Raw genomic sequence first — 24,521 nt, 5'->3', positions numbered from 1 at the left:
CTTCTTACCTAATGCACACAAATTACAGTGGATGCTCAGGTTGCAAACATGATCCGTGCGGGAGGCACGTTCACAACCTGCAGCGTTCGCAACCTGCAGACCACATCTGCGCACGTGCAGGTTGTGATTTGGCGCTTCTGCGCATGCACAAAGCACGATTTAGCACTTCTGTGCATGTGCGATCGCCGAAACCTGGAAGTAACCCATAACCTGAAAAAACGCAACCTGAAGCGTCTGTAACCCGAGGTATGACTATTCATACTTATCTGTCAAACATCTCACATCATTCTCTATCATTTCTCTCACCTTAGTGCTGAACATTTTAAAATGAAAAAACAAACAAACTTGTACAACTTTGCAGTATTCCCACAAAAAGAAGTAATACTGCATACTGATAAATAGATGAGAGAGAGAGAGAGAGAGAGAGAGAGAGAGAGAGAGATATTCATAAAGTGAAACATGTTGAAGATGGAGAGAAAGAAAAGAAAAGTCAGAGAAATTGTGGGTGGACAATATTTTAAAATTATACAGAGGTAGCTGAATCTAGGAATGGGCAAAACTACAAATTTTAGTTTCTACCAGTTCCTCAATTTTATAATCTTAAACTCAGTTTTCCCTATTTTCACAAAATAAAAGTCCAGATGAAAATCAATCAGCATTCATTGTGAATTTCTCCTATTATTCATGTGTGTGATTTTTATGCCTCCAAGTGCGACTTCTGGTTGGTCACAACGACATGACATCACGTTACATTGTAGATGTCATTGGTTACCCATAATCTGGGGTCCACGTCAGCGTGCCTGCTGAGCTGCAATTTCTCAAAGAAGAAAGATGAAACCCGAGAACCTCAGCATTCTTTGTGAGCGATGCAGTCAATAGCAGCAGTAGTAGAAGCTAAGCTTTATGATGATGAACAAGCAAGTTGCTTAAGATCTCTCTTTTGGACCAGAGAGAGAAAAGTGTATTGAACTGCAATAAGGTCTAAAGAGAAGACTGGGCCACATTGCTAGCTTGTTTAAGAGCAATGTGTTATTTTGTATCCTATAATATTTAATTGTAACTATATTAAGACAGTTTTGCAGTACAGGTTTGAAGCTCATTCTTGTGGCGGAGAAAATTATTTTCTACTCTACACAAAGTGTAACAACTCTAGCACACCTATGCTTAGAAGTTATTTGACAATCCTTTCATATCAGTAAATGTTTCATCAACTGGGGCCGCAATGCATGTGCTCAAGTAAAACCCAGTTCATAATCAAGTTATATTGCAAGAGAACATTGATGAAACTGGTGCTTAATTGGAAGTAGCCTTTATATATATAAGTTGGTCTTTTTCCCAAAGGAAAAAGCCTTTAGGATCCAGATGATGATCCTCAGTAATTATGGAATCTGAAGTTAATTAGAGAAGCTAGTATTACTTTGGCAGTTTAAAAAGAAAACCCTTATAGTCTCCAATAAGCCTGAGCCTTACATTTTTAGGGCTTTATAGGTTAAGCCCAGTTCCGCATAGAAACTTTAGCTCCTGCAGATTGGATAGCCCCAATCTAATGTGCTCCATTTAATAAGCAGGCTTCCTCATTATACACTAGTTTCATGTTCAGATTGGTCTCATGGTATACAGTTTCAATTGCACACCTGTGCAACCACACAGCATTTAATGGATTTGCTCAGATGTAACTTAGGGCATTGCTAGAAGTTAATGAGTTTGCAAATATGACCTTGTAAACACCCCTGGGTTAATACAAATAAAGTGGAATCTAGGAGAAAAAAACAGGCCACTCCCTATAGGCAGTACTGGTGGTACAAAGCTGTTAATATGTTCGGAAAGAAAGTCATGTTTGCAAGAATATATTTATCTAGCAGCAAGTCCAGCTAATATCCATAAACAATATTTCCAATTAAGGATCAGCTCCCATAATGTCCTTGGAGATGTGGGTTCATTTACGTGCAATGCACCCATCCACTTCTAATGAGCTGGGTTTTACCTGAGGACAGGTCTCTCAGTTATAAGTCCACTAAAAAGCACATGAATATCTGGACCACATGAATATTCAAGGCCAATTTGGATGCAGCTTACACAAGACCAAATAACTCATGATTCTGTACTTGTTGGTACAATTTCAAAAAAGGTACTCACATCACATATACAATTCTATGATCTCGTCACAGGAGAGCAAGCATCTACTGTGGACATAAGATCGTGATCAGAATCTAACAAATAGGCTAATGTCTACCTAACTAGTTTTTCTCTAGCAGTGGTTAACCACAGCAAACAAACTCTTATTTAATTTTTCTTTGTTGAGTAAATATTTCTGGTATTTGATATGATCACTTTCACCCCCAATAATTATTCATTTTCTCTCTCTCTTTCCTATCAGTACAATAGTTTTGAACACAATATGGTTGGCTAATGGTAGTCATTTCAACAGCATAGAGAGCAAAATCAGAATGAGCAAATGTTCTTAACGTAGAAATCCATTTCTTAAGGGATTGTAAAATGACTGAGGAAGGGTGAAACTCATTCATACTATTCGTGTGGTTAATGGAGAATCATTCCCATCTTCTTTCATACTTAGTTATTAGTTGTATTTCTACCATCATGAACAAAACTTGCAAGCCTACACATACTTACTACGGAATAAGCCTTGTTAAAATTAGTAGGACTTACCAGTACTTGCAAGCAAATGTCATGCTGCAAATTTGTCATTTTACTGTCTTGCGTATATTTCTCCCCCACCCCAAATTTCAATTTCCACTGGGACATTTCTATTTCTAGCCCTGATCATTTGAACTGTCCTGCTCTGCAGATTCTACAGTTCTATCATATTCTGTTCAAGATGCAGTTGTCAAAACTCCATAGAATTTTCTAAATAGAGGCACATGGGAGATGAACTGGAAGCATTACATTAGAAATATAGGAATTAAATATATGAAGCAATCACCTATCTCAATGCTCACATTTATTTTCATATTTTATTCTTAAAATACACATTTTAAACATATTTGATATTTTTTGAGCTAGGAATCATGTAAAAAATGGAAATGTATGAAATTTGGAAAAAGTATGAAAAGTTTCTGCATTGGTTGGGCTAGATGACCCATGAAGTACCTTCCAAATCTACAATTCTATGATTCTGCTGCTGAGGTTTAATATTGTAACTCATTTTGCATGTTAAGAGTACTAAGCACATGCTTTGCATATATTTAACCAGACATCTGTGTTTCTCGTCAGACTTCTGCCCCAAAACAGCATCCAGCTTCCTGAGCCTCTCCCTGCTCCCACATCTCATCCTGATCCACACATTAATCTGGAATTAGTTCAGATCTGTTCCCTTTACTTAGAATGGCAGAACTCTTGCTTTCTTCTGTGTCTGATTTTGCATATTAGTCTCAGCTTACTACAATCCCAAAATTCGAAAGAAAAGCAATAGCACAGGGGTTCAATTACTTCAGCAAACTCCTATGAAATGTAAATTAGTTAAATACAATTGGATGTTGTTGTTGTTCCAGTTGCTGTTCTGCCATGCCTCTATTATAGAACAAGGTGCCACTTTAGATTATGTGCCATTACAGTAATTGCAATTGTAATAATGACTGTTTTGATTTAGACCATCTCCAACTCACATTAGGTGAAAAATAAATATTCCCGCTGAAGTTCTAGACAACAACTATGGGTAGGGGGCTACAGTAGGGACTAGAAATCAGTGAGTTATTAGAGAATAAACAAAACTTGCATGCTTTTATAAATAATATTAGAAAGACAACTTCTCAACAGAGGAAAAAAATAAGTTACAGCTTCATAAGAAACTGGCAGATGATGGTAACGATTTATAGAGGTTGTAATGATGTGAGCCACTGTAAGATACATCACTAATTTGGTGTCATTGCAGAGTGTGTTTATCCTGCTTGAGAAGCTGTTAATCTTTTTTAAAGTATTGTTTGTTTTTGCCTTCTCATTAATGAAACAACGGCAGGGCTACAAACCTATTGTGTTTGCAACCACACAGCATGGGGCGGAGAAGGATATTATTCTGTGGTGGTAAGATAATAATAATAATAATAATAATAATAATAATAATAATAATAATAATAGAACAACAACATTACTTACAATCATAGATTTGTAGAGTTGGAAGGGACACTGAGGGTTTTCTAGCCCAACCTCCTGCAATGCAGGAATCCAAAAGCAGCAATGACAGATCTGCTTAAAAACTTCCAAGGAAGGAGAGAACACCATTTCCCAAGGGAGTCTACTCCACTGTCAAACAGCTGTTGCTGAATGACTTACTCTTCACTGACAGAAATCAGTGTGCTGAATTGAGTTTATTTATTTTATTTTTATTTAACAAATTTGTATACTGCTTGACTGTAGTGGTTTCTAAGAGTTACTGCATGCACAGCACATAAATATACATATTGCACCCCTCAAGGAATTCTGAAGGTATCTAAGCCCACCACCTATCATAACAATGCTGAACAATTTCTTAAATTTGTACATTTGTATGTTGACAGTTACTTTCAGCATTGTGCTCCATTGTTCCAACACTCTTTCACATTCTAGACTGATCAAAAAAGCAAGGTTGCCTATAGGCCCCCATTCGAAATTTTGTAAGACAAAGTAAATGGCCTGCAATCTGAGCCACAATTATGTGCAGGGGCACCATCTGCTAGGGGTCAGCCTCCCCCATCAGCAATTTCCAGTTATGCCAGTCCTTGATACTTGCTCTGGTCAGGGTGATTGATGGATAGATAGAAGTATAGGGAGGGGCCGTAGAGTAGCAGTTTGTAGGAGTTTGTAGGAGTTTGTAGGAAGGAATGGAATCTCATCTCAAATGTGGCAAGTCTTCAGCTAGCACTCTTTACTTATGATAGAGCTATCAATTAGGCTAAATAAAAGGGTGCTTAATACAATCAGGGCCTGTGGAGATTCACAGAGATTTCTAAAGTTAAGCAAGGCAAGGTCTGAAATACAGAGAAGCACCACGCGCACACACATACATCCCCTCTGTGATGCATATGATGTTCCCTTCATGGATGCATGAGGTAGACATATTCAAGATGCCATTGGGGTGCTTGAGAAGTTGTGCAAAGCCAGGATGTGTGATGTGAAATCAATTATGTGCCAGAAGAGTTTTTTTCACGCATCCATTCCCCTGCTTCCCAGGGGACTAAAGACCAAATCAGCTGGAGCTAGATTGCTAAGGCGTTGTCTTCACACATGTGTTTACTTTGTTTCACTTTCCCTATTTCCATGAGCAGCAGGAAGTTCTAGACACAGCTTTCAATAAGGTCAGCTTCCTTCTGCAGGCACAGCCCATTTGACCATTAACTGGAATGAAATGTTGCAGTGTAGAGCGCTCCTACTCATGATTCTGGCAAGCTAGACAGACAGCCATTCCCTTTTCGATGATACTTCATTCCATTCATCTTTTCTTTGCTGCCCCAACTCTCTCCCCCCCCCCCCCCGCAATTCACTCCAATTATTATTCCATCTTTTGTGGGCATTAAGCTTGTTTAGTCCTCACTGGGCTATTTTTGGCCCAGTCTAGTTTGCTTGAATTATTGAAGTATATTTTACTGCAAATAGCCAAAGGCCTTTTCATTCCTACTAAGAATCCCTATTTTCTATGAAAACAGTAAGTCCATCTAGTTCAGTGTGGTCCATCTACTCTGATAGCTGCTCTCCAGGATTTAAGACAGGGAGTCTTTCTCAGTCTGACCTGGAAATGCTAGGGATTAAACATAGTATCATCTACACACAAATCAGATACTCCTTCTGTGAGCTATGGTCCTACCCTGCAACCAGTACAGACCTCCCTCTTTTGCCTATTGTCACTTTACCCAGAGTATTTGTGCTAGCATTCCTGTGCTACAGAGAGCCACAGCTATAAAAAGCATACATCTGATTACATGCAAGAAGCAGTCTCAAACCCAGATATCTTAGGGAGCTGCATTATTCCACTTCAGACCATTGGCCCAACTAGCTCATCGTTGTACACAGTGACTTACAGTAATATTACAGGACTTTAGGCAGTGAATTTTCCCCAGTCCTATTTGGACATGCCGACACCTGGGACCTCCAGCACACAAAGCATGTGCACTGAGCTATGGCTCCTGTTCAATGCCAGACATGTTTTGCACCTATTCCACCTGCTCTTGTAAACAACAACACTGTTTTAACTGCAAACTGCTAAACTCCAAGAGATGCAGGTAGAATCCTACATCATTTACATGTTTTATGCATGCCAGCCCCGGGACGGTTTAATTTACAATGGCACAAACTGCTGGAAACTGTAGCTACATTTGATCTATTAGTCCTGGCTTTCCAACAACTGCACCATAAAACCCGTAAAAGTGTCCACGGTGCATACAAGATATTATCATATACACTTCTTGCAAATGTTCAGATTATCAAGAAATCTGGAGGCATATTTCTTTCATCAAGCTGGGTTTTTTTAAGTGCTTGTGCTCTAAAACAGGTGGCTCCTTGAGTAACGAATTGCACACTGCTTGAATCTAAGGGCTTTATATTCCTAGTTCGAAATAGCTCCAGGCAGATTGAATTCTACATCACAAAATTGTCTTCTGAAGATTTATTTACATCCTTTATGCTTTGGGCTTTCTAGATAGAGTTCCCGAGTAAACACAAATGTGATCCTGATTTGGAAATAGTTATATGCAACTTCACAGGTGCAAGAGAATAATTTTCTGACACATTTTTATCCCCCCCCCCGCTTTCCCACTCCCTCTGAACTTGTTGGAGAATTTTAGGGAAGTGGTATACCACTGTGGCATAGTGTCTGCCTTGCATGCACAAAGTTTTTAAGGACTAATGTTTTAGTGTATTTTTAATCTCTGTTTGAAGCCGCACAGAGTGGCTAGGGAAACCCAGCCAGATGGTCAATGTACAAATAAAGTAATAATAATAATAATAATAATAATAATAATAATAATAATAATACATATATATATATATATATACACACACACACCAGTTTCAATCTTCAAGAAGGACTGGGAGAGATTCCTGTCTGAAACCCCAGAGGGTCACAACTCTTAGGGAGATGGACCAGTGGTCTCACTATAAAGCACTTTCTTATATTCCTGTGTTCAGCTCTCATGGAAAATACAGTGGTTACAGATGGTTCAGGTTACAGATGCTTCAGGTTACAGACTCCGCTAACCCAGAAAGAGTACCTCGGGTTAAGAACTTTGCTTCAGGATGAGAACAGAAATCGTGCTCTGGCAGTGTGGTGGCAGCGGGAGGCCCCATTAGCTAAAGTGGTACCTCAGGTTAAGAACAGTTTCAGGTTAAGAACAGACCTCCAGAATGAATTAAGTTCTTAACCCGAGGTACCACTGTATTTGATAAAATGACCAACAATGTCTCCGCTTCTGAATAAATTGTGTAAGGTATGCATCCAGTTTAAATTATTGCTTATAATTATTTTAATAGTGTTGAAGGAACCAGTGGGCTTGGTCCCTTCTCCCTCCAGACCTACTCTCCAGTAGAGGCTAGAGAGGCCTACTCTCCATTAGGGCAAACAGGATACTGCCCCACCCCCACCTGCCTGCCTTCTTATACACAACCAGGCCAGAGGGGTGGCTCTGGCTATTCACTTCTTCCTTCTTAGTCTCAGTGTTGTGGAACTCATATGAGAAAGGGATGAGTATTAAACAGGAGGAAGTCTGGCTCCACCTTCTGTTGAGTTGTCTGCCTTCCACCCTACCAGTCTCAATGGGCATCAGCCACCACTGCTTCTCTCCTAACTCATTTCCTTGCTTTCCAGAATGAGAAGTGAAGCATTGGCAAGTGGCGTTTGGATGTATTCTCTGGGGCAGAGACGCAGGGCAGATAATTTCAGAGACTCAAGGAGAAAACTCATAGGCTCAGAAAGGTGGAGGGGAGAGGATGTTCTCTTCTAGCCAGTGTGGTGTAGTGGTTAAGAGAGGTAGTCACGTAATCTGGGTAACCGGGTTCGCATCTCCGCTCCTCCACATGCAGCTGCTGGGTGACCTTGGGCCAGTCACAGTCTCTCAGCCCCACTCACCTCACAGAGTGTTTGTTGTGGGGGAGGAAGGGAAAGGAGAATGTTAGCCGCTTTGAGACTCCTTAAAGGGAGTGAAAGGCGGGATATCAAATCCAAACTCTTCTTCTTCTTCTAGGCTGCATCATAACACCTGTCCTATAAAGATGGAGGAAGCTGCCAATTTCTGTTCTCTTGGTTTCTCATTTTCCCCATTTTTAAATTCATTTCTCCACATTCTGCAGCTGTTTGGAAATTTTTTTTGAATCCTTATGAAAATTTATCAGCATTTTACTGTGAAGTTCTCCTCATAAACCAATATTTGTATGTAGTTTTGACTAATATACAAGCCAATTCCCCTGATAACATGCAATTTTGTATGTTATTTTCACTAATGTATGCATTTTTATTAACATATTCCCCTAATATATGGATTTTTGTGCATATTATTTGGTTGGATATATTTGGTTGGAAATTTGCATAATTCTGAGTGCAAATTTCAAAGGATGATTGAGTTTCAGTTCATATATTGTTTTGGATGTATTAATGAAACAAATACATTCAAATATTAGTGAAACAAAATGTTTTTGCAAAAATGTGTATGTAGGGAAAATTGCACACAAACACACATATATATTAGAGAAAAATAATATATATTTTCAGGAAAACATTTTTTTAAGTCAGCTGATATGATAATGTAGAGAACAGAATTTAAGACTGGAAAAATGAGAAACCAACGCTGACAGATTCACCCATCCCTAGTTGCAATACAGGTGAAATGAAATGAAACACATCATAATGACAGCATAATGAGAGAGAAAGACACAGAGAGCGAACAGTACCAACACAAAAGAAGCACCCATACATATCCACTACTGAGAACTTAAACAGACAAATTTTAACTGAGCTGAAGGTCATATAATCCGTAATGCTTCCTAAAATACAAGTCACAATAGGTAAATAGCTTCCATTCTAAGGTTACTCAATATTTCAGCAGCCTCCAAAATATAAAGCCTTGGAACTATTGTGCGCTACATTCATAATTCAACAATCCTCCTTTTTGTTGCCTACTTGGGACTGAAAATGCAAAGGGTTGTCAAGCATATGGCAGTTTTCACTTAATGGCTGAGGAACCAGGGTGGTATTGACCATGCCTGAGTCTGAATTCAGTGCAATGTTTCAGTAACTCTCGGATTTAAATTATGTACCTGAAGAATACAGATGATACTGGGACAAGTGGTCAGTCATTATGGCTTCTGGTACAAACTGGTGTTAAACCCACTGAGCTACTGTGGAAAGTTAGGCTGGGAGTGTGGGACATGTGACCCTCCTGATGTTGATGGACTACAATTCCCATCATCCTTTCCCACTCAGGTGAAAGAGCCATCTTCAGTACAGAAAAGAATAGGTGAGTTAATCATGAAGCTAACCTACCTCAGAGGGTTGTTGTGAGGGTAAGATGTGGCATCTTGAGCTCCTTGGGCAAAACATAGGAGATTTATCCCATGTTTTGCCCGAGGAGCCTGGTACTAGAGCCTGCAATAAACCCAGATGCCAACTTTGCTGCCACATAGACCCAGACAACACCATCACTGGACCCAACAACATGAAACATACCATCTCAGGCCTATTGAATTGCTTATCTTCTAACATTGTGTATGCCATCAAATGCCAGCAGTGCCCTTCAGCTCTCTATATTGGACAAACAGGCCAAACCCTACACCAAAGGATAAATGGACATAAATCTGACATCAGGAATCACAAGACAGAGGAGCCAGTAGGAGAACACTTCAATCTCCTAGGACATTCAATACAGGATCTCAAAGGAGCTGTCTTATTACAAAAGAATTTCAGAAACGGACTTGAAAGAGAAGTTGCTGAATTACAACTTATCACTAAACTGAAAACTATGGAGAGACCTGGTCTTAATAGAGATATTGGATTCCTGTCTCATTACATATGCTAATCATCTGCATACTATCCCTTGCTTTTTCCTGTAGGACTAATTGCAGTCGTTAATAGTTCTCAACAGGTTTACCATACCCCTTGAGTCAATCACCCATCTCCCACTATCCTTCTGAGAAAAACCCCAACCCACCCTCCCACTATATATAAGGGTCTGGTGACCTATTTCAGTGTATCTGAAGAAAGCTTATACCAAGAACAAACTTATTTGGTCTCTAAGGTGCTACTGGACAATTGTGTGTGTGTGTGTGTGTATTGATGGGATATTTATGTAACACAAGAAAGAAAAAAGACTTTAACTGAAGATGCCAGAGATTGAACCAGAGCTTTTATGTCCAAGGGCCACAATTCCCTCTTAGCAACCATCTAGCAATCACATGGGCAGAGTCAGAGCCAAAGCTGGGCATAATGTAAATTTTACCATTATGCAGTAGGCTAGTTTCTACACCCTACACATTATCCATCTAGGCAAGCTGGGGGGAAACCAAGAAACCACCCAAGCCGGGAACAATGATAGCAAGTGTGGTTGAGGAGATGATGTGTAGGTGGGGCATTGTGGGAAGATACCAGACAGTGGCATAGCATGGTGGTCACAAGGGCTGTTGTCCCAGGTGCAAAATTATTATGGGTGCAAAATTACAACACCCACAGCTATGTGCTTCTGATGCTGGGCTCTGTTGAAAATGGCTTCTCCGTGCAAACTAGGAAGTAACCTTTCCAGACAATTGGGGCAATTCTTTACTTATCTCTGTGGCTGTGATCTCCTGGGCAATGCAGATGCTATTAGGCAGTTGAATGTACATGCGTACTCTATCCAGTTCCCTCCACCACCACACCTCCGCACGGCTCCTGGCACTGGAAACCATGTTACGCCAATGTGACCAGAGAGTCTAACAGAGAGGCTTAGGGGGCCATTTTTAGTCCCTGGTCTGAGATTTCCCAACCCTGGTTGAAACACAGAATGTAGAACCTAGTGCATAAAAGTGCATACATACTCTATGGCACTATTAAAAGAAAGGTTTAACAACCTATAATAAATTTTGCACACCCATAACCCTCCTCCCAAAATAGGTTTTGCTTCTGTTTGGAGGACTTGAACAACATCTTATTAAAATATGTTGCAATATTTCCACTAACAGTGGGCTTTTTACTTGACATTTTTTGGTATCTCAGTCTCAGTTACTGCAACAACATTTGTAAGCAGTCTTCTTCCTTTTTTATCTTTGTACTTTGTCAGGTCTTTCTGTGCAGCCATGGGAAATGAGTCAGATACTTACGCTCTGCAGATTGACTAATGTTGACAGCCACCTACCTACACATTATGTTGAAATGCAGGAAGCAAAGCAGCATTCAGGAAGCCGCGCTCCTCACATATCATATAACTCAGGGGAGGTTAGCATTCAGAAGCACCCACCTGTATGTGGTTCAACTGAGAAGTAAGGCTGTCCCTCCAAGATGCTGTAGACGAGCTTGGCACTGTTTCCGTAAACAGGGTCATCCGCATCGGTGGCTGTCACTTTGGTAACGTAAGTACCTAGTGAAAAAGAAAAGTATGGTTGATGAAGAATGCCAGTTGGCAGTATGTTAGGAAAGAATCTGGACAGAGGACTCGCTCCATACTCTCTTCCATTAATATCTTAATAAACCACCCATACAGAAAATAAAACATGGTATCAGCTGAGCAGTAAAGAAATAGCTGAAACCAGAGCAAGCCATTCCTCAAACGATCAGAAGACTAACAGATGTTTGAATAAGGGACAGCAAAGTTTATCTCAAGATCAGAAACAAGGCAGAAGGATGAACCTTCTCTTGGTAGTGAGCTCCAGATCCTCAGTGTCACCATGCAGAAGGACTTCAGATGGCAGAGTTAAACTCATTATTAAACATACATTGATGTGCAAAGCACTGCAATCCTAACATCCCTGCAGTTTATGAGCCCTCCTCTCCACCGATCCACAGACATGCACTCAGCAAGGCAATGCGCATAGCATCATTGCAAATAACAATGCTCTCTAAATATTGATGTTTTATTTATGACATCTGCACTGTGCCTTTCTGCATAAGCCACCCAAGACAGCTTGGCAGTAAACAAGCAAACAAGCCAAGGCCACAGAAACAATTAAACACTAAGGTATCAGCAGCCTAACAATAAAAACACAATCAGACCTAAACATTAGGATTTGTTACAAGCAGAAGAAAATGAAGCTGCTTTCAACTGGTACTTAGAAGAGATAGCAATGTGCAATGTGTGCAGTGTGCAGTGCTGGAGCCAAATTGACACTCCTACTGCTGTGCCCACACTGCACTGACCTTTCCACTGAATGGTTCCCCCCCCCTTTGGTTACTGGCAGTGACTTCTGCATTGGGAAGCTAGGTAAGCAACAACACCCCACCACCCCTTTCTGGCCCACCAGCCACTATGGGATCCAAGCTATAAACACAATATAAAATGTATATTGTTGCTCTTTTAAATATAATACTAATTAGTAGCACAACATCAATCAGCAATAATTATCAGGGCAGCACAAATTGTGTAGGGAGGGGGCATTATCAGAGCAACCCCAAAGCCCATCTGAAAGATGTTCAATCTTGGTGTGGAAGCTAAAAAGAGCTTAGGAACAAGCAAAGTGAACTACCAAAGGGAAAGAGTTCTCCAGGAAGGAAGGAACTCCAGAGAAGACTCTATACTGTATTGCCACTCATCATACTTTAAGTACTGAGGGTGGTGGAAGGCACACAGAGCACAGCCTGCAAAGGAGATCTGCAAGGTGTATTTTAAAAAATAAAATACATTTATAAAAGCTTATTTTAAGTGAAATATAATGACAACAGCAGGCAAGGGGAGGGGGGAGAACCAAATATGGATAATCCTTGTGATGGATTATCCTTGGCAGTTTCTCACCAACAGGGTGGAAGTAAAAATGTTAGAGTGCTCTTGGGTTCTGTCTTTTTACAGATTTTTTATTAAGTGTTTTTTTTTTATGGCAAGGCTTGTGAATGTTTCCATGGTCGCAAGCAAGGGGCATTCAACACTGGATCTTCCTCTTTGCCCTTGTCCTCCTGGACATTAGCAAAGGCACTTAAATAACACAGACAGAGTCCAGAGAGAAAAGTCTTGTTAAAACCTTACTGAGGAAACTCAGCAAAGCACCCTGTAAAGTTTGAGGAGAAAGGAACAGAAAGGTTTTGTTTTGTTTACTTCAGGCCTTGTTTGTAGCAGGGAGACTTTCAACTAAACACCAAGAGAGGAGAACGTCTCTCAGGATGATTCAGCCAATCAAAGAACACACTACCTCAACAATCATTGTGTCAATATGCCTAGTTGCTAAGCAACACCTGCACCTGTCCGACTTTCGGTGAGTTGATTTTAAGATTAAGAGAATTAACCCTTAAGTTGCATACTGAACGATCCCTGCAGTTGCACTTCTAACACCAAGAATATACAATTTCAGGTTATGGATTTAAAATTGACTTTTCAATAAATAACTTTAAAATGGCTTTGAAGTAAATTACATTACATATTAATGTTGCAACAGGTTGGAATGGATTTATGAATAAACCTAAAACTGAAAATTGACTGATTTATCAATCTCTAGACTTAAAAACCTGATTTCCGTGTGTGCCATTCAGCAGTAATACACCAACAGGGTGAAACTTCTTGAAGTACTTTTATTTTAGAATAGTCATATTATTTGAAGTACCTTTGTAAAATGTAAAATAAAACTACCTATTTAAATTATGTGGATTTCCAAGCATTTGCAAAGGAAGCATATCAAAGAGGTACAAAATTCCAGATGAATAATACAATATAATATATTGTATTTAAGGTTTTGCAATAGCATATTTCAAAGAAACTGGCAGCGTTACAGCTGCAGCATAGAAAATCAATGGTTTGAAAATGATATATTTTCCTTCTTTGATTTCCACCTATAATAGTTAGAGGAAGCCATTGGCAGAAACCGAATATCCTCTGTTGTCTCAGAAATAGCTTTGTCTCCTCCAGTTTCTTTTACTTTACATTAGCCAGAGGTTTTTTTTAAAAAAATGTCAAATAATTGCTTAACCTTTTCAGATCATTCTTTGGATTTTGGTTGTGGAGAATGTTAACCAAATCATATTTAAGTCATTTCTCCTTGATTTGTTGCTGGTATGTCTTTTAGAAAACAAATGATGGCATTAATTAATAGGATAGGCAATATTGAGTCAGTGGCCCAAGAAAAGGTTGTAGTGAATGGTTTGGTGTAACTTTGTGAGTGAGGAAACATACCCCAGGAGGGGGAGCAACTTGGGTGTTGGCCTAATGGCTGAACTCTCAACGGAATACTGTGATCCTGGGCAGGTCTGATTTCATGCTGATATCCCAATCATAAATGGACATCACTGGGTTCTAAAAGTACAACCAAGCATATAACCAAACATTATGCCAAACACAATTGCACCTTGACTGTTCCTAAAGACCATACTCAAAAGCTGAAATCAACCATTACTGAGAAGTGATTAAGGAGTGTGTGGTATGAGGTATTCCTTGATGCCATTCATGCATTAATTAAACTCTCATCAGAGAGTACTTGCCCCAAACTTGGATCTTGGCATCAAGGAATTCTTTTTTTATATATGCACGCATCTGTGTTGCAAGTCAAAGAACTCCAAGTTAATATTATATGGTATGCTATACTAAGCATTTTCTTTACACCTTAGCCAAGAATGGTAACAGATGAGCCTAATTTCAGAGGTCCAGTTGACAACTCCACACAGGATCCAACACCTTCGCTGACCAGTCATCCAGTCATTATCTCCATATAATTTGATGTCACTATGTGTCCCTCTGCTATTCAATCCTGCTGCCAAGGCTGTAATCACTAGTACAAGTTTTGTTAATGGTTGGGTTAGTTAGATACCCAGCAATGGAAGTTAAATTATAAGTAGAGGGTTAAAGTTATTCTCCCTTGGCCAAGCTTTGTTAAGACATCATACACAATAATAGTGTTCACATATTGCATTCAATGAGTATACCATCTGTGTACAAAATAGTACAGTCATTCACATCTAACATTCAATGAGTGCAAAGTCTGTGTACTTAGGCACACAGTAGTTGAGCTGTACAATTTTTTCACACAAAAACTTGCACATTTGTAGAGACAGCTTGTACTTCTCTTCAGTGTAACATGTGAAGAAGCCTTGAGGTAAGACAAGCCCAGCCCATCTCAATGTGTGTGTTTTTAAAAAACCTCTGAACCAGAATGATTTGAAGTCTGTAAATCTAGCTAGAGCTGAGATTAATTTGATCTCTTCTCCGCAAATGTGCTCCTCTAGCTTTTCTCTGGGCAACCTCTCTCTTTGTGTGTGCAAATATTCCAATAATATTTAAGGTTCAGCATCAGCATTTCATATTCATGGATTCTGCAGTGGCAGCTGTCAACATTTGGCAGAATCTTGAAGCTGGCATGCAGTAGCCATCAGCATTTGACATGATCTGACAGTGCCTGATAATGAAATTTAGCAAAATATATATTAATTTCATTTAGCCAGTCAAAACAGGTGAAATAATTTCCCTTGTGGATGTCAAATTCTGAACTCAGAATTCAAATGTTTATATACATTCAAACTATGGTTGAAGTCCAACCTTCATTATTGTGAAATGCAAGAGATTTTGAAAGTTTGCAAATAAATAAATAAAAGACAATCACTTCAGCTTTCTTGCCAAGTCAATTCTCCACTTTAGTTCTCCCAGCTATTTTCTGTTAAAGATGAGTCTTAACAAAACTGCCACACAGCCAAACATCAGTGTATTTCCTCCAAGCACCATTTCACTGCTGGTGAATCTTATTTGTATTTTACTGATGGGAGACTAAGACAGATAGAGGGGTGGGGAGGGAGAGAGGGAATGCCCCACATGCACATGTGCACTTCTGTTCCCCCATGATTCACTGATGAAAACACAAAGGTTCATAAAAGCAGAGGCTGGATAGCCATCTGTCATGTATGATTTAGCTGAGAGTCCTGCATTGCAAGGAGTGGGACTAGATGATCCTTAGGGTCCCTTCCAAATCAGCAATTCTATGATTCTTTGACAATACCACCCCAAATTTCACCCTGCCATTTTCTGGGTCAAAGGGGCTACAAACAGATTTGTTCTGGAAGGAATTTGCACAGGAATGAGATTTCCAGAAGTGGCTTTTATGTCATGTGAAAGGTTACACAAATCATCAGGTAAGGCAGTGTCAGGAAAACTGTCAGAATGCAGCCAGTGAGAGTGCCCAACATCTCACAATGAATCATGTTAAAATAAAATTTCCTGATCAAAATAAAACATAATGTGATTATTATGTAACTGCAACATTCCCCTGCACAACTCCATTATTTGCTTTTTACTACTTAAAATGAAGAGAAGGGGAGGAGGCAGCAAAAGGAAATTAAAAAACACTGATTTGTTTCCTCTCCGCTACCACTATGCAAGGATTCTTTGCAATGGAACCAAGTTTTTCCAAAGCCTTTCTTAAAGGGGCAGCAGTTCTCTTGCAGGGAACACAGAAGCATAGAACATGTTCTATCAGTTATGAAGATCCAGATAGCATCATCTTTTGCTGTGCTGAGTGATGCAAGTTATGGACATAAATCCCCAGGGTGAGCAACTTCGTGGAAAATGAAGATGAAGCTCTGACTCCTGTGTTCTGCTTCACATTAAGCCCTGTCATTGTCCAACTGCAACCTGTAAGTTCTGGGCTTATTATTCCCACATCTGTCTTGCTGTGCAGAGGGCAGCCCTCCATATGAAGGCATTCTCTGTTTGAAGGGCTATCCAGCCCAAGTTCGGCTTTAAAAAGAAAAGGCTCCTACGAATGGAGAGCAGGAACCTCGAAGATGCCAGTGACACATAGCTCTTGTAGAGCAGGCAGAGCAGGTACAGAGGTGGCCTGGCCATGTCTTCTCCACTATGGTGGAATGCATTATATTTCTACCTGGCCAGAAAATGTTAAAAGCTTCGACCATATTCACACCATGCATTTAAAGCAATAAGGCCACTTTAGCAGTAATAACTTCCCCCAAAGAATCCTAGGAAATATAATCTGTTAAGGGTGGTGCATACCCCTTCATGCAAAAGGCACGAAGGGGCAACTTAGTGCTGACTGGTTTTACAGGAAACATTACTCACTGGACTGCAAAAAGAAGAGTGATAATTCTTCACCTATTTGACCTTCCCAATTTAGACCAGTTATAATTCCCCCAGGGCTTAAAAGTGGGCTTTTCAAAATCACTGTCATGGCTGGGTAGACCCATCCATTCAAATAAATTCCCCAGAACCAAGTGATCCTGAATTAATTCCCCCTTTATTTTTTTATCCCCTTTTTATCTTCAGCCCAAAATGCTGTCCCAGCAGCTTACTTTCAGTCAACTGAAACAAGATATGGGCTTACAATCTGAAAGACATGTCACACAAGGGAAAATGGAGAGGAAGGGAAGAGGAGAAATAGCAAACTCAGGCACCAATTCCTAAATAGAATGAAATAGTAGTTCTTATAATGACCAGCTAGAAACATTACCAAGGTGGTAATAGTGGGAAGAGATATCAATGGCATATTTATGGCGGTTAGGACAAGCAATGGCTATCAGCCATGACGGATATGTTCTTCCTCCACTGCCAGTATGCCAGTTACTGGGATTCACAAGTGAACTGAGAGTTGTGCTCAGGTTTATCTTTCCATGTTCATATGAACCCCACCCCACCCCCATTTGTTCATTATAAGCAGATAGTATATTCTGAAATAATAACAATAAATACTACTCGTCGTATACATTTCTAATGTTAATGCATACACATAAGACACTTGGCCTTGGTGAGTGAATGTCCAGTAGACACTAGAATCTGTGATGTTTTTATGAGGTCCTAGATGTACTATACATTAAAATCCCCAAAATAATGTTGGGAACTGTAGTTCGTCAAGTTACAGCTGTTAGGGAACTCCTATGTGCCCTTAACAATCTACAGTCTGCATGATTCTTTGGGGAAGCCATGACTGTTAAAGGTGGCATGATACTGTTTTCAATACAGATGCCTTAGATGGAGAAAATGCTGGTTCTCTTTAATTTTCCACCTTGAAACACAGAAGCCCAGTCTGGCTTTAGCCCCACTTTGTTTTTTCCTTCCAACAGCAGAAGTACACATATGAAGGTCAGGCCATCCTACTAGCACTAACGTGGGGAACCTGTGGCCTTTCAGATGTTGTTTGAACAACTACAACACCCACCATCCCCAGTTGCCATGGCTGATGATCAGGGATGATGGGACTTGTGGTCCAGTGGTCACATGCTTTCTACCAGCACCTCTACCAATGATCAAGTTCAAGTGATGCTAATCCTGTCTAAAATGTACTATATGTGGTGTGAAAAATATCAAACACAGTTGTTAAAAAGTGTTGGAGTGAAGTTTTTTGTCTTTTAACAAATGGCTTAAGTTTTGACCCAAATAATTAGCAGCTAAAAAGATGTGTATCTTAAAAATAATAATCAGAGTATATTCAGAACCCCTTTAGGGCCATAACAAACTTTTTTTAGTGAGACACATTTGGTATGGTACCTCTTGGGGGTTGGTTGGTTTTTAAATAAGAAAGTTGCTATTATGGCCTAAGTTGCTTTAAGTTCCGCTTCTAATAATATAGGTGATTTTTTTTGCAGAGGCTACTACAGCAGCATCCAGAAAATGTGCTTCTTCCTTTGAGACACACATAATGCTACCTTACATAACATTAGCACATTTTGGGATAGATATGTAGGGCTATTTTAACATGTTATTTTTACGACTCACTGTGACTTTCCTCAAGACACATTTCTGTAATGTGAATCACACGGCAAGTAAGTGGAGGCTGCGAAAAGGTGCAATAGATTTTAATTAATGAACACCTTTCAATGTTAACCAAGGCTCATTGTTTCACTCCGTTAGTGCAGCTTTTGAAGATTCTGCCTTACAAAATGCACATAATAATAATAATAATGATTTATTATTTGTACCCCGCCCATCTGGCTGGGTTTCCCCAGCCACTCTGGGCGGCTTCCATAGAAACAAAAAATACAATAAAATATCACAGATTAAAAACTTCCCTGAACAGGACTGCCTTAAGATGTCTTCTGAATGTCAGGTAGTTATTTATCGCTTTGACATCTGCTGGGAGGGCGTTCCACAGGGCGGGCGCCACTACCGAGAAGGCCCTCTGCCTGGTTCCCTGTAGCTTTACTTCTCGCAATGAGGGAACCGCCAGGAGGCCCTCGGAGCTGGACCTCAGTGTCCGGGCAGAACGATGGGGGTGGAGACGCTCCTTCAGGTATACTGGGCCGAGGCCGTTTAGGGCTTTAAAGGTCAAGACCAACACTTTGAATTGTGCTCGGAAACGTACTGGGAGCCAATGTAGGTCTTTCAAGACCGGTGTTATGTGGTCTCGGCGGCCGCCCCCAGTCACCAGTCTAGCTGCCGCATTCTGGATTAGTTGTAGTTTCCGAGTCACCTTCAAAGGTAGCCCCACATAGAGCGCATTGCAGTAGTCCAAGCGGGAGATAACCAGAGCATGCACCACTCTGGCGAGACAGTCTGCGGGCAGGTAGGGTCTCAGCCTGCGTACCAGGTGGAGTTGGTAGACAGCTGCCCTGGATACAGAATTGACCTGTGCCTCCATGGACAGCTGTGAGTCCAAAATGACTCCCAGGCTGCGCACCTGGTCCTTCAGGGGCACAGTTACCCTATTCAGGACCAGGGAGTCCTCCACACCAGCCCGCCTCCTGTCCCCCAAAAACAGTACTTCTGTCTTGTCAGGATTCAACTTCAATCCATTAGCCGCCATCCATCCTCCAACCGCCTCCAGGCACTCACACAGGACCTTCACTGCCTTCACTGGTTCTGATTTGAAAGAGAGGTAGAGCTGGGTATCATCTGCATATTGATGGACACCCAGTCCAAACATAGTGACCCACAGAGGCAGATAATGATAACAGTTGCTCCTTGATCTCTCTAGGCACATCCAGACTGTCACTATTAGGGGGTGGGATTCAATCACATACCAAACTGGGAGGTACAGCTCAATCCACCTGCTTCTCAATGGCATGCTATTTGCAATAAGGAAAGTGATGGGGATATGCTCTGGAAAGTGAGGCAACATTTGCTTTGATGAAACATCATCTAACCTCTGCATATACAAATCAGAATGACTGCTCATTAAATAGCCAATGCCATATCATCTCCCTGCAAACAAATCAGAATGGATGTTCAATAAACAGGTCATCTGAAAGCTCTTTCTTTCTTTCTTTTTCTTTCTCTCTCTCTCCCTCTCTCCCCCTCCCTGACGCACAAACTAGTTTCTGTTTGCTGACAAACTAGATTAAAATCCTTCATAAAGTAAAGATATGTGCACTTGGGTAGTGCTGTTCTGTTGCTTTGGCTCTGTTTTTTATGTCTTAGTCAGGGTACCGAATGCGCACATTATTCAGAAAGAAAAATGCATACAGCACCCTTGAGGAAGAAGGAAAAGGCAGATGAGGGGTGGGCTGTTGAAATGTGTGTACTGGGGGAAAAAATAAATAAAACTTGTATGCCCTGAAGGACTGGGCTCGTGGCATTAGAAATTTGCATGCATTCATATTCAATGAATGAACCATTCTGCTGAAAGATTGTAATGGTTAGGAGGGGGCAGGGAGAGAGAAGAAAACTGGTCATACTGTACGTTAGAGCATGCTTTCTCGCCCAGTAGGGTTTGCTGGTGTATATGTATATATATATAAGTGTGTGCGTTATCCCTGCTACTAAATTCTGGCAAGCTGCGGTGTTCACTTGATTTAGGACAGGAATATCAAGCCTGTAGCCCCCCCCCAACCATTGATGGGCTCCAACTCCCATCATCCTGAGCCAATATTGCCAATGGTCAGGGATGATGTAAATTGTAGTCCAGCTGTATCTGGAGGGCCACAGGTTCCCTAGGCCTGATTTTGGAGATGTGTAGTCCAAATGTTTGCTGTGTTCACTAAAGCAATATCCCATATAAGTGTGCAGCAAGATGGTATGTCTGTGAATTGCAGTCAACATGTCCAGATTAGCCAAGTTTGAATATTTTTGGGTGCATAAAAATAATACTGTTCTCTTAATTGCATCTATCACGCTCTATGTTTCATAACGAATGCAAACCGCCTTGAGGAATCTCTACCTTGTAAGATGGCATGTAAATAACTGAAATAATTAACTAAATAAATTGTGACTTTCCCAACATTTAGGTGTAACCCCATCAAGACCCAGGGTGGTGTAGTGGTCAGAATGTTGGGGTCAAATCCCCACTTGTCCATGAAGTTCACTAGGTAACCTTAGGCCATTCTCACTCTCAGCCTAACCTACCTAACAAGATTGTTGAGGGGATCAAATGAAGAGAGGTAGAAACATGAGCTACTTGGAGAAAAGGTGGGTTATAAATGTAAAGTGTTACAGGCATAAAGGGACCGCACTGCATGATGACCAAAGAACAGGGCTGTGCCCCTGACATTCTGTGACTGAACAAACCCTGCTTCGACATCTGAAAGCACCACTAGGGCAGAGTTAGCTAACTGTTTTCTAGGCTGGGGGCCGCATTGACCCATGGCTAGTCCTCCAGGAGCTGCAGGTCAAAAGGGACATTGCCATATTTCTCTCTCAGTCTCTCTAAAAAAACACCCAAAACAAAACCATTTGATGGATTTGGGGAGTAGTCACAAAAAACCTTACAACACCACCAAATCACAACAGATGGGCATGTAGGTGTGTGTATGCACACATACACATGGGCAGGGGGCTTTGACATATACCCTTAAGCAAAAGGCAGGCTGGCCTGATCAGGACCAATGCAGTGTGCAGGTGGAGCCTAGGGTCAATTGGCAGGAGAACCAATTGGCACAGTGACAACTTTTGCTCTCCTCCATGACTAACGTCAATTGCTTTTCCCTCTTTTTTGCAGGTAAGAGTTTGATGCACTAATTGTGTTTCTTAATAATGTTGTGGCCTATTTTACTCCAGTGACTATGTTCATCTCTTCGTTATCCTTGCAGTGCTGGAGTCGGGGAGTTGTATCTAGCACAGTGCTAAGTTAAAGTTACTTACATGTTCCTCTGTAACGTTTTGTGCCAGCAGAATGTTGATGGGCAAGAGAATGTTTAAGCAGGTTGCTGATACTTTTGCTTTGCAGTTGATTGTGTGATCTGTTACATAAGGAACTGCGGCTAGAGAAACTGTTGCACTTGATTCATCTGCTGCACATCATTAAAATTCACCCGCCTCCTAGCAGAACAGCCTTTGTACTAGCAGACACAGAAAGTTGGATACAGCCCAATGGATCTTTTCCTGAACTAACAAGGAGGTTCTCAAGCAAGGGTTCAGTCTCAGGATCCTTTTCATTGATTGGGTGTGCTTTAACCATTAAAAGATCCCAAGTATAACTTGTGCTTTGTATAGCTATATAATGGAACATGGACCTTCCAGTACAATCTGAAAGAGATGGCATAATACTAAAGTCAATCCACCTCCAGCTTTAGGTCTAGCTTTCTTTCCAAAGTGATACAATTACTTAGATGTCCTTAAAAAAAAAATTCTCAGAGGTAGCATGCTAGTTGTTGTCATGGTAACAATACTGCTCTGTATAACACTACAATAATCTCATATAAACCTGGATAACTTGTTGACATGCAAATTAGTGTTACCTTGAAGTTTAAGAAACATTCATTTCCATTCCATTTTTTTTAAAAAAAGAAAAATGTCAAAATTAATACTGTATGTTTAATTCATGTGAGGATTTATTCATGTTTGGTATTTTGAAGGGTTCGTATTATCAGTGGTCATTAGTCATGCATTAAGTCCTGCTCTGAGTGCTCCCTGAACACAGAATAACTTTGCCCTGCGGCACGGGAGCTCAGAGAGTGGGGTGGGCTTTTGTTGTTGTGTTCTTGTGAGACCCCAAAAGGTCTCCCCACAAGATCTTGTGAGAGGGAAGTAGAGAGGGAGGCCATAAAAGCCCTTGTCCATGAGAGTTTGGGACCATTTTGCCCCCACAGGCTTCCCAGCCTCAACATTACAGTCTCACTCAACTACTTGGGTCACTGGTTGACAGGACTGGAAAGAATCTTCCCCCAACCTCAACTGGCCTTTGGTTGGGGGGTTGCTGCCTTCTCCTCAGTGCTTTAACCAGTGTGGGGTTGAAGTACATTCTTTTGCTTCTGCTTAATCCTCCAATTGCAAATCAATTTCGTTAAGTGATGCAATGAAAATAAAATAAAACAGCAATAGCAACATAAAGTTGTATCTAATTTATGAACCCAAACCTGTATGCAGATATATATGTCTGTCTGTCTGTCTGTCTGTCTGTCTGTCTGTCTCTCTCTCTCTCTCTCTCTCTCTCACACACACACACACACACACACACACACATATCTATTTCTTGAACAGTTCCACTCATGTCATAACTATCTATAAATATTTGAATTTCAGTTTGAAGTATATAACCTAATGATATGCTGACATTGATATCTAACTGTCCTTGCAGATGGAAAAGTAAGAAGAAAATTCTTTACGATTCTTTTATACCGAGGGCACATTTGGGAATTACAATGCTGGAAGCAGTTTCAATCACTAGTTAGATAGATGGAGACAAGGCCTAATTTTATTCCAGATAAGGAGCAATAGTGGTATCTGTAATGAGGGTGGTTTAGTTTAAGTACAAGGCAAGGGAGTTTCATCTTAAGAATTTGGGAGGGGGTGGAATTGGAAGGGTCCCTCAAGAGAAAGAGAAAGATCTGCATCCTTAGAGGCTTTTGATGGTATCCCCTAAAGGATGAGAAAAGTGCACTCTAGGATAAACCCTCTATCAACAGGAGGATAAGCTAGATATGTTTTTTTAAAAAACTGTCATTTTGAAACCTCTTAGGAATGGTGCATAGCACGCAGCACTGCTTTATTTTGTTTGATCTAGGACTGAGCAGAAAGTTCTAATAAAATACTTTTTCCTTCAGTTATGGGAGCTAAAACAGGGAGGATGGGGTTCAGTTCTCCGTCAGTTTTCAGATGGGAGACTCAAAATTTAGGGTGGGGACAAAACTCACTACCACACTCTTCCTCCATGCACTGAAATAATGTGTGGTGTGGATCGCAGTGCCAGACTGTCTAGCCATACCCCCATTGCCGGCTCTCACTACCACCATGGTAGGACATCCCTATTTTCATTGGAGAAATGTGTGTGGGGGGGTATGGTATTGAATTGTATTAATTGTTTGATGAATTCATTTTTTCTTGCCTCATTTACATGCTATGGTGGCCAGGCCTGAGGATACTACCAGGGGCCTGAGGAATAAAGCTGGATGCCACTCACATATTGTTAACACCTTGCCCCAAATCTCCAGATAACTGCCTCCTGATTCTTACTGTCCTATAATGTGCAGTTTTAATTGCAAGTCACCTAGGGGGCCAATGCTAGGGCTGAAATGCAGTGTATATTTATTTAATCGGATCCTCCCCATGTGTGCCACATTTTAGCTTTTT

At 40.7% G+C, this 24,521-nt stretch overlaps 1 protein-coding gene across 7 annotated transcripts in view; it reads right to left on the bottom strand.

Annotated features, from left to right (window-relative positions):
* CDH8 (cadherin 8) overlaps positions 1-24,521 on the bottom strand; it is a 229,095-nt gene that overhangs the window by 100,173 nt on the left and 104,401 nt on the right. For all 7 annotated transcript variants that reach the window (XM_083452451.1, XM_083452452.1, XM_083452450.1 and 4 more), the window contains one exon: positions 11,406-11,525. In XM_083452451.1, the coding sequence (XP_083308577.1) occupies positions 11,406-11,525 (120 nt within the window). The remainder of the gene's footprint in view (positions 1-11,405; positions 11,526-24,521) is intronic.

The sequence above is a fragment of the Podarcis tiliguerta genome (genome assembly GCF_965153285.1).
Source record: "Podarcis tiliguerta genome assembly, chromosome: 8".
NCBI lineage: Eukaryota > Metazoa > Chordata > Lepidosauria > Squamata > Lacertidae > Podarcis > Podarcis tiliguerta.
This window is presented reverse-complemented; position numbering and strand designations above follow the sequence as displayed.